The sequence below is a fragment of the Trachurus japonicus genome, chromosome 22 (genome assembly GCF_045865225.1).
Source record: "Trachurus japonicus isolate A0001 chromosome 22, Traja_1.0".
NCBI classification, from domain to species: domain Eukaryota; kingdom Metazoa; phylum Chordata; class Actinopteri; order Carangiformes; family Carangidae; genus Trachurus; species Trachurus japonicus.
The window spans coordinates 10,314,073-10,324,419 of record NC_140928.1 but is presented as its reverse complement, the minus strand read 5'-3'; the positions used below and the strand labels follow the sequence as shown (position 1 = coordinate 10,324,419).

Here is a 10,347-nt window from a genome sequence, read left to right as displayed (position 1 = left end):
CTTATGTAGATTTATGTTCTGGCTTCACAATAGAAATCACATCAGGTCCAAAAATTGCCTCTTTTTTTTTTTAAACAGGAGATATCGGTGCTACTACATGATTATGTGGCTAGAGAACTGACAAATCTGACTTTCAGTAGGCTTAAACACTTGATTTGAACAGTTCCTGTATTGGGTCTGTTAAATGTGCTGAGCAACGTTAATCAGGTTCAAAGTAATCTAAAAAAATATAGGTGCAATATCAATCTTCTCAACAGAAGGCACAGAGGTGTGTAGTATTTTCAAGAAAAATGTTTAAAGCAGATATCAGTGGCACGGCCGTTTCGGCTAATGCTGTGTTCAAGGCAGGCTTTTGAAACCGTAAGTTACAGCTTCAAGTCACAACTACGACTTGGTAGCGTTCCAGGTAACCCGTAGCTCGTGTTTTTACCGTCCTGTTGTTTGTGAAAGTTCCCTATAACGGCCACTCGTAACTTCCGACCCGTGAACTCGTACCAGATCGAACTGGTATGACTTCACAGGAAGGAAAAACACAAAGTACGAGTTTCCTTGAACGCACCATGAGTTAGCAGCCCCCGCCCTTGTCAGGCATCAATTGGTCCTCGTGCTACGTCACCACATTCACGCGCATCCCTTGGCTGCACACACAGCCCTTCATGCCGTTCTCTCCCCTCATTGGATAACACTTGTATCCCACAAGGAAAATTTTCTCCTCGGGTTACAGCAGAGCAGAGTGACGGAGAGACTCGTGTTTAGGCTGAAATACTTCATGTAAGTGATTGCTGACGGAAAATAGGACTATTTAGGACTTATATTAACAAAAACATTCCACTGATATCTGCTTTAAGTGTTGCTTTAACTTGAAGTTGATCATGGAAAAACAAAGAAAAACTCCGAGGCACTCTCTTGAGTTAATAAAAATGCCTTTAATTAATCTGGCATTGCCACAATGACATGTTTTTGACTCCCTGATGAAGGCTTGATGCCGAAACGCGTCATAGTCATTTTAAACATGTCATTGTGACAATGCTAGATTAATTAAAGGCATTTTTATTAACTCAAGAGAGTGCCTTGGAGTTGTTCTTTGTTTTTCCACATCCCTTGGATCCCTCTAAGAGAGGAGCACCTCTAGTTTTGAGAAAGGAGTCCTCGTAGTGCTCCCCGTTTTGAACATTTTTGAAGTTGATCATGTTGGATTCACAGAAACAGGAAAAAAACCCAAGAGAAAATAGTAGTTCAGTACAAAATAAGACTGGGTGATTTATTAATCTCATCAAGACCATTAATACAAAGCAGTTAAAAGGCCACATACCATCAAATAATCCGACTGCTGGATCAAGCTGTTACAGTGCCACCGGAGGAAAACCAGTCTGTTACTCTGTTGGGGCTGAGGGCTCTTTGAAAAAAACAAACAAGAAAACAAAAACAGACACTTGGCAAAAATGAACCCCAACAATACTGACTTGGGAAACTTGGGAAATGGACAGAACACGAGCAAAGACAGAGAAGCGATGCAACTTCAGCCGTCTCTTCAGATACGATTTAAAAAAAAAAAAAAAAAGATCCTCTCCACATCCAGGAGCGCTCTGCAAAGCGAGGAGAAAGAAAATAAAAGAAAAAAGAGGGGGCACGAGTTGATGTTTTAAAAATCTTTCTGAGATCCAGCTTGTGGAGGTCAGACGCCGTCCGTCGGTTGTTGTTTTCTGCGTCTGCTCCGGACGTTGAGGAGGTTGGGGGGGGGGATCGATCGAAGAGAGATGGTAGACTCGTGTTGTTTCTGCCCTGATCCGTGTAGAAAGTGAGTTAAACAGCTGCGTGGGACCGCTGCGTTTACAAACGCGGCCTACAGCAACCGTGGCTCGTCAACAGTACAGCCTAAAGTGCACAAAGTGTGTTTCTCAGAAAAAAAAAAAAACTCCAATTCTTCACTATGCTCAAATACTTGCAAACTGAATATACATCTTTTATATATATATTCAACTGCAACTTCAATACAATTCCAACCTGTTTAATGAGTGTTAGCGTTTAAAAAGTCTTTGAAAAGGAGAAAAGGCAATTAGTAGGATGTACAAAGTGAAGCACACGTCTAAGTAAGTGCTTGGCATATTCAACTGTATGGTTTTTTTTTTTCATTGCTTTAAAACAGCTAAGGGGCGGGGAAGAAAAAATGGCTTTCCTCAGTTAATACTCCCAGTGTTTAAACTGGAGATTGTCTGTAAGTAAGTTAGTGACAGTGACCTGTTTTTTTTTCCTTGTTTTGTTTTTTTAGTTTTTTTTTTTTTTTAGTTTTAGTTTGTTTTTTTTAATCCGACTGTAGCAGCATTGGATTATTAGGCAATATTCGACTGAACAGATGCGGATGAGGGTACAATACAACAAGGAGGAGGAGGGGGGGAGAAAAAAAAACTTGTCACTTTATACAAATTATTTAGTTAGTGTATACATGTTATATATACACAGTATCCACAAACATGTACAATTTCATAGTGTATAGCTTTGTTCTAAACATTACATAGGCAACTTTATTTTTTAGCATTTTAGACACCATTTGCTTATTTCTGTAAAGTAGAAAACAAAATAAAAGGCACATCTGAGCATGATGCATGGATTATTTCAGTCTTTTCCAAAGTGAAACAAAAACGTTTCAAGCAGTCAAAAAAAAAAAAAACAAGAAGTTGAAGAAGAAGTTGGGTTAAAAAGTTCCCCTTTTTCATGTGTGTGTGTGTTTTTTTTAAATTTCATTTTTCATTTTAATAATAATAGATTTTTTTTTGGAGCAGCCACTGGGGGGAGCTGACCCAGCTTTGGTGGGAGGGTTGCGTGCTTCCAGTGCTGAGTTTGAATACCGATGAAGAAGATGAAGTTGGTCATGAGGGCTTTTGGAGAGGAGCACAGTGTCGAGACAGCAGCGCACGTCACTAAGGAAACGGGTTAAGACATCAGCTGTAGAAGAAGTGGGGGAGAGAGTGAGAAAGAGAAAAACTTTCTCTCTCTGTTCTGTCCTGGGTCGATGCTGTTGGATGAAACCGCGGCGGTCCTCTTCTCCCTCTGTCGCGCACGCACGCACGCACACACACAGCGCAGAGGGTTTCGCTGTCTCGTCCGAACCTGCTGACTTTGCCCAAACTTGATGTGCAAAGAAGAAAAAAAAAAATAAAAAATGGAGTGTTCTTGGCTCTCGTTTTTTTTTTTTTTTTTTTTTAAATATATATTTATATATATATTTCCCATCCGGGTCTGAGAGGACTGGAGCCTGGAAGGAGGAGGAGGAGGGGGGGAGGGGGAGGGGGAGGTCACCGCTGTTGAGTTTTTAAAAGGCAACGTTTTGTGGCTGCGGAGAGGCCTGTCTTCAGACAAACAAACGAAAAACAAGAACCAATCAGACAGTTTGACTCGTGTCACAGTGTACAGTTGAGATACAAGGTGGGGGATTCAGTGTCGCCTCCTGTTTGTGTTTCTTTTAATGTCACATTTGTTTAAAAAAAGAAAGAAAAAAAGAAAAAGAAAATCCCTTATCCCCCTGCATAAAATAAGACTTTGGCAACTGTTTATTTTCAGTTCGTAGGAAACACAAGTCAATGGAAACGTCCGCTGCTCACACCCACCGCGACAGAGCTACGTCCACGTTGATCGTTGAGGAGGAGGAGGAGGAGGAGGAGGAGGAGAGAGGTCGTAAAAATCTTCGTCGAGCTGCAGCAGGACTCCACATGATGTCAATGCCCAAAGAAACAAAGCATTGTTGACACTTTAAGGCTACAAAGTCCAAGGCCCCGCCCACCTCACCTCACCCCACCCCCCTCACGCTCGCCATCCACATCCACTGACGGCGATGATGGAGGAGCGAGCGGCACACGGGCCGGGTAGTGGGGGGTGTAAAGTGTAAAGTTTAAGTGTTTGAGGGGGTGAGAACTTTTTTCATCATCAGGAACAAAACATCGTCGTCGCTCCGTCCGTCCGTCCGTCCGTTCCGGCGCAGACGGACGCGAACACTCCTCGCGGCTCCTCGTTGTTTATTGGCTGGCACACCGGTGTGGGTTTCTCATTGGCACAGAGGGTTTTTTTTTTTTACGATGAAGGCGGAGCTACTGATCCCCTGAGAGGCACAGCTGGGGCGTGACGGGTCGATGCGGCGGGAGGAGGAGGAGGAGGGGCGGGTGGAGTTAAGAGCGAGTGGATCAGTGTTATTCTTTCCGATCAGTAGCGTCGAGTCCACTGTGTCGTAGTTTGAATAGTTTGCATTTCAGGCGTTTTTTTTTTTAAAACAACAGACTCACTGGCTGCTGTCGCTGTTCTCCACCAATGAGAGGCCTTGTAGCGGCGGCTGCAGCAGCTCCCTTTTGTACGTCTTTGGTGGGAGTTTGGGGAGTTGCGGGCTGGAGTTGTGGCGCGGCGGGACGGGCGGCGCCGTGATGGGGATCGGTAGAGGGCAGAGGCTGTTCTGGCTGGCGCTGAGGATCGGACAGCTGCGCCTGGGGACGCGAGGCGACGGCGTGCTGGGGGGCGTGTTCGGCGAGCTGGGGGAGCTGCTGAAGTCCCAGTGGTAGCGGCCCACGGACACGGGCGAGGGCTGCAGCGGCGGGTAGTTGATGAAGATCTCCGGCGGCCGCTGGGGCACCGGTGGGGGCGTGTCGGGCAGAGGGTCGCGGGGCGGCGGCGGCGGCGGGCTGGGCAGCGGCCCGTCCATGGGGGGGCCGTTGTAGACCGGCGGGCGAGGCTGGTTCCTGGGAGGAGGAGGGGGCTGCCGGGGAGGAATGGCTGGAGGGCTGTCGGACCTGGTGCTCAGCTGGAAGACGGAGAGACACGGACGGATGAGGACACGAGGCTCAGGTGTCATTAAAGGGATAGTATCTCAAAGGAGGTTAAATCGAAAGCAACTGGACTTAGTTATTTGTCTGGGAAGACGTTTCACCTTCATCCAAGAGGCTTCATCAGTTCATGTAGCATCTGACCAGGCTGGGACTGGTCCAGATAATAATAATAATAACTAGGTCCAGTTGCTTTCGATTTAACCTCCTTTGAGATACTATGACCTGGACAAATGAGAATATGCACAGGCCTAAAGGGATAGTTCACCCAAAATTCAAATTTCACTCATTATCTACTCCGTTATTATACCTCCATGCTGCTCGTCTGTAATGTCCCTCTTGTATTGAAGCCCCGACATGAGAAATTGTTCTGAAAAAACTGAACTGGGTGTTGCGCGAGATTTGCACTGACACAGGAAGAGCAGTGAACTGAGACACTGGGAGCTTCCGCTGCAAACAAGCTTAAAATACAGACTTATTTAATTTTTTTTCGGAACAATTTCTCATGTTGGGGCTTCAATACAAGAGGGACATTACAGACGAGCTGTGTGGAGGTATTTGGATTGTTTTTGGTGTGTCTTTTTGGATGAAGAAAATGAGCTCCGTTCGCTACCGTCATATGGACATACAGTGCTGCACGGAGCCCCCCTGTAACTCAGAGAAGCCACGGAGGACTCTGAAACTTCTCCCAGCCCTTAGTCGACATGAGGGTGAGTAGATAATGAGTGAAATTTGAATTTTGGGTGAACTATCCCTTTAAACACATCACAGAGGAGTTTATGACACAGCGTGAAGCCCAACACGGAGGTTGGGAGGAATTTAAACAGGATGGAAACGATCAACACGATAAGAAAGCAAGAAAATGTAGGTAACCCTTTAATTTACAGGCTGTTAATTACGTGATAATGTCAAGAAATAGCCAAGAAATAACAATTAATTGCACCATAATGTCTAGAAATAACGGTCAATTTCATAGTAATGTAAAGAATCATATCCAAGAAATAATGATTGATTACGTAGAAATAACCCAGAAATAACGCCGGTCGATTGCAAGAAGACTTGGTGGAGAAAAATTCTGGCCTTTCACAGCATAAAAAGCTTGTGTAATCTTTTGCCTTTATGAAAAACATGACATTACTATGAAATTGACCGTTATTTCTTGGCTGTTTCTTGACATTATCACTTAATTAATGGCCTGTAAATTAAAGGGTTACTGAAAACTGTATTTATTTTCATTAAACTTATCTACAATCCTGAGCTTTTTACTTATAAATCACTAAACACCTACTTTTCAAATACTCTAAGAATTATTCAGCCTTAAAAAAATCAAATCTATCTGTGACTTCAATGATCAGGACTCAAATACATCCAAGTGATGTCAGAGATCAAAACATAAGGTTTCACACTCTTGTATACACTCTAGTGTTTTTAATATCCACCTTAACAAACCTAAATTTGCATGGAAACACAGTCATTATCTATAAGTTGGTGTAAATCTAAGACCAATGATGCGCTGCTCTTACTTTGGCTTCAGACATTGTGTCTTTCCGTCGTGGTGGTAGAGGTGGAGGCTTGTGCTGCTCCTCTCCGAGCTGGTGGAGGCTGCTGCAAGACGCCGACTGGGTTTCTGGGAAAAGGAGAAAGAAAAAAAGAAAAATTCAGATGCACAAATCTTCACAAACACAGAAAGATGGAATTAAAGTGACACAGAAAACAATGAGGAACAAACTCCACACTCACTTGTGGCAGGCGGCAGAATGACTGAAACAAATATGGGGTTACTACCTGTAAAGAGAGGAGAGAGAGTGGATGAAGGTTTAACGTCACATCACAAAAACAGTGGATGTGTTTAAACCTTCACAGTTTCTCTTGGATCAACAGTAAGTTTATAAGTTTATGTTCATTGTTCAGCAATGTCCACAGTAAAAGACCAATTGTGGAAATAATGAAATCTCAATTAAGTAGGGCTTTAATAGAACATGTGTTTCAAACTATCTGTATTTAAAGAGGAACTATGCAGGATTTTTACCTTAACTATTCTACATTTTTAACTTAAACAGCTTTGGAGTAATTGTGATGGTTTAATAAATTACATGCATCTTGTTCCAGGGAGAACGGAGGCTCTCTGCCTTCAATGTGGCGTCTTTTGGTTGAAAAACAACTTTGTAAGATCAGAGCCTCCGACCCGGTGTCCCAGCTCTCATCTCTGCAGCACCGCGACACAAACGCGCACTGTATCCGTTATCTCTTGTTTATGAGAGATAAGACTACACACATATACAAACCGTAATATCGTATATGATATATAACGTTATCTACCGCTCTATTGATTGATTTCTTGTCGCCTTTGTTGTAAACAAATGCACATGGCGAGGAGGAGGGTTAGCAAAACAGAGGGAAAGCGACCGAACTTGCTTAATTCCTCTTTAAAGGGACAACGAGGAGTTTCTATTTGGTTATAAAAAAGTCTCACGTTAATGTGGATGAATCGCTACCCACACTTGTTAATGGGCCCATTTTCGATAAATATATTGTTTTGTCTCTATACTTATTTTGTTATTATTAGTGGTGGCGGAAATGCTGGTCGAGCTGACCAGCGTTTCTTTACTTTTGGTTTCGTGGAGAGTCATGAGAATAACGCAGCCGAATCGTCGTTTATGGTCGAACTACGACGGTATGTGATCGTCTTCGAACCTCTGACTTTAATTCTTGATGAATGAAAACATGAGTCCGTCTTGCGCCGGTCAAAGAATTATACGGTGCGCGCGGAGGCTCATAAATGTAGTGTGAAAACGCTTCGCTTTTCCAAAACTCCTCGTTGTCCCTTTAACATTTTATTTATACTATGTGAAAAGGTGAAAAACCAATGACAAACACAGTGCAGTGTCTGACGGACTCACCGCCGTAGGAGTTGCTGAGGTCGTGCTCCATGAAGACTGAGCTGAGGTCGGAGGAGGCCGACTGCGGAGGCGTCGGCGTGTTGGGCGAGGTGGGCACCGAGGCCGAGGCCGGCATCTCTGGCTCGGCCTCGGCGATGCTCCGGAAGGTGATCTTGTGTGGGGGCTCCCTCTCCAGGGGGACGGGGTGGCCCTTCAGGGTGCCAGAGGTAGACGTTCGTACAGGCCGGATCCCCGGGGACTTCAGGGTGTACATGGTCTTCCTGGGCTGCAGGAAACACAACAGGGAGTCGACAGTGAGAAGGAGTTTGGAGGTATTTCTCTAAATCCCTAAAAGTAGAGCTAGAACTGTCCTATTTATTTTTTTATTTTTCAGTCCTCCAGCAAAAAAGAGAGTTTTCTGGATGGTTAAAACAATTATGTGATTATGTGACAATTTACTTGATGACGCAACATTGTCATTAACCACATCCCACAGGGAACAGGCCGTGCTAGGATGAGTCTGTTGGATAATTTGCCCACCCCCGACTCCACGCAAATGTTTTACCTCAAAAATATGACTCAAAGCCTTCAGGGGGAAGTCATTAGCACTGCAGCAGATAACATTTAAGCAGATATTGTTTCAAAATCCACCTTTTTTCCCTTTCCACCTCTCCATTTTTTTTCTGCTTAATGCGTTCATATCATGTCACTTTACAGGAGTTTTCCTCCCACTAACATACGCATTTTTCTCTTTTGGGGGTTAATCTGCGTCTGTACATAGGAAAACTGATACATCCGTCACTTGAGTTGTGTCTTGGAGCTACTTTTTAAAAAATAATTTAATTTATTTTATTTTTGATAGTGACTGTGAAACTGTTTGCAGTGAGATCTGTGGATTAATCAAAAAACAAAAACTGAATTTTACCTCAGGTGGTGGCAGAAGAAATTAAAGTGAAATCAAAAAGGGAAAATAAAACTGGAGCTCCCTGCACCTCTACATAATGGATAAACTACATTAAAGTTACTTTTTTTAATCTAAACTTGCTCCAAAATGACAAAAAACATTTAGTTTTACCAGTATTTTTTTTTAGAGATGCCTTATTTGAGCTACTACTAATTGGATCAGTGACATCAAACACAGAAACTAAAGTTACAACACTTACAAATCGGGGAGGTTGCCTGCAGTTACGTGGCTCAATATCCATAGACATTTTGAACAGGTAGTCGGCAAACTCCTTCTCACTCCTGTTGCCCATCGGGTTTAGGTTCTCAAAGAACCTCTGTAAAAGAAAAACACACACACACAAAAAATACAAGTTTTAAGTTCAGGATCTGTGTGAAAATGTGTTGACACTTCAGCGTGGAGACTGTAACGTGAGCGAGCTCTCACCCTGATCTCGTGCTCCACCTTCAGACAGTACGGCTGGTTCTGGTACTGCTGGATCTCTCCCGTGATCTCGGCCACTTTCCTCCTCTTGCTGAAGTTGATCAGCTCCTTGCCGTGGCGTTTGAGGAAGTCCGGGTTGCCTTCCTCCGTCTTCAAGATGTTGGTTAGATAGATACCTGAGTAGGCCGCGCAGAAACGTCCAACATCAGATCTCCTCGTATTTCATGTCTGAAATATGTTTGTTGTAGTAGTGAGGCTGACAGTGACTTACCAAAGAAAGGCACACAGGGTGGGTTTATTGACTTGAGTTTAGCTAAGTATTTCTTAAAATGGTCTTGGCTCAGCTCCACGGCCTCTTCCAGGATTTTCTTCTTCCTCTCTGGTATTGCCTGCGGTCAGAGGAGGAAGAAGCCTCAGCTTTAGAGTGGACGCTCCACAAGAATGCAAAATGCAGGTCAAAGTGACAAACATTAGAGAGGAAAAAAACAACAACCGTTGTGCCAGTGAATGTCTCAGCACCAGATGGACCAAGTCTTTGCCCTCAGGTCATACGTGCATTATACAACAGCTGAGAAGGAAACACAGGCTCGCAGAACCAGAGCCATCCTTCGAATCATATCAGAGCCTTTGTTTGTAATGTCTGAACTGTGGTTTTGATTCTTGGTGTTAATTAATTGCTCCACAATTTGACTCACAAAGAAATAATTTAACAACTACTTGAAAAAACTAGATTTCTGCTACCTTTAACAATGCGAGGATGCTCTGTACGGTGGCTGTTTTAGGACATTGTAAGAGTCTGCTTGTGCTGTCAAGTAGCCAAGTATGCCAACCATGTGAGAGTGTTAACATGTTATGTTATCATGTTATTATGCAGATATTTAATGGCTCTGAGCCTAAATGTGAGCAAAAGGATGGACGGATGAAACTTGCACTAGTTGAGAGGTGGGTGTGTTTCTTTCCTCTAAAATAAAATCTGGATCAAGAATCACAATCTGGTTTGTTGCCAAATAGTTTTACAGAACATCAGGGATTTATTTTGACGTTTTAGTGCATAACATTAAACATACTAAAAAAGGAAAAGAAAATATAGACAATGACAAAATGAGCAAGTGTGGCAGGTCAGATAGCTGAACAACAGATAATAAGATAAAAATATGAAGAAATGTGGTAGAAAATGATGAATATTTATAATGTAAAGAGTATAAAATAAAATAATAAATATGTGCACAGTGCAAAAGGCAGCGTGGTTTGTGACAAAACACTTTCATATAATCTT

The 10,347-nt window shown here is 43.1% G+C and overlaps 1 protein-coding gene across 1 annotated transcript in view; it reads right to left on the bottom strand.

Moving 5' to 3' along the window:
• Positions 1 to 1,235: 1,235 nt before the first annotated feature.
• The window catches only part of sos2 (son of sevenless homolog 2 (Drosophila)), a 40,585-nt gene continuing 31,473 nt past the window's right edge, over positions 1,236 to 10,347 (bottom strand). The window contains exons 17-23 of the mRNA XM_085768569.1: positions 9,343 to 9,460; positions 9,075 to 9,247; positions 8,848 to 8,964; positions 7,706 to 7,970; positions 6,546 to 6,590; positions 6,329 to 6,432; positions 1,236 to 4,783 (exon numbers count right to left, since the gene is read on the bottom strand). Of these exons, the coding sequence (XP_085624695.1) occupies positions 4,271 to 4,783; positions 6,329 to 6,432; positions 6,546 to 6,590; positions 7,706 to 7,970; positions 8,848 to 8,964; positions 9,075 to 9,247; positions 9,343 to 9,460 (1,335 nt within the window). The 3' untranslated portion in view covers positions 1,236 to 4,270. The remainder of the gene's footprint in view (positions 4,784 to 6,328; positions 6,433 to 6,545; positions 6,591 to 7,705; positions 7,971 to 8,847; positions 8,965 to 9,074; positions 9,248 to 9,342; positions 9,461 to 10,347) is intronic.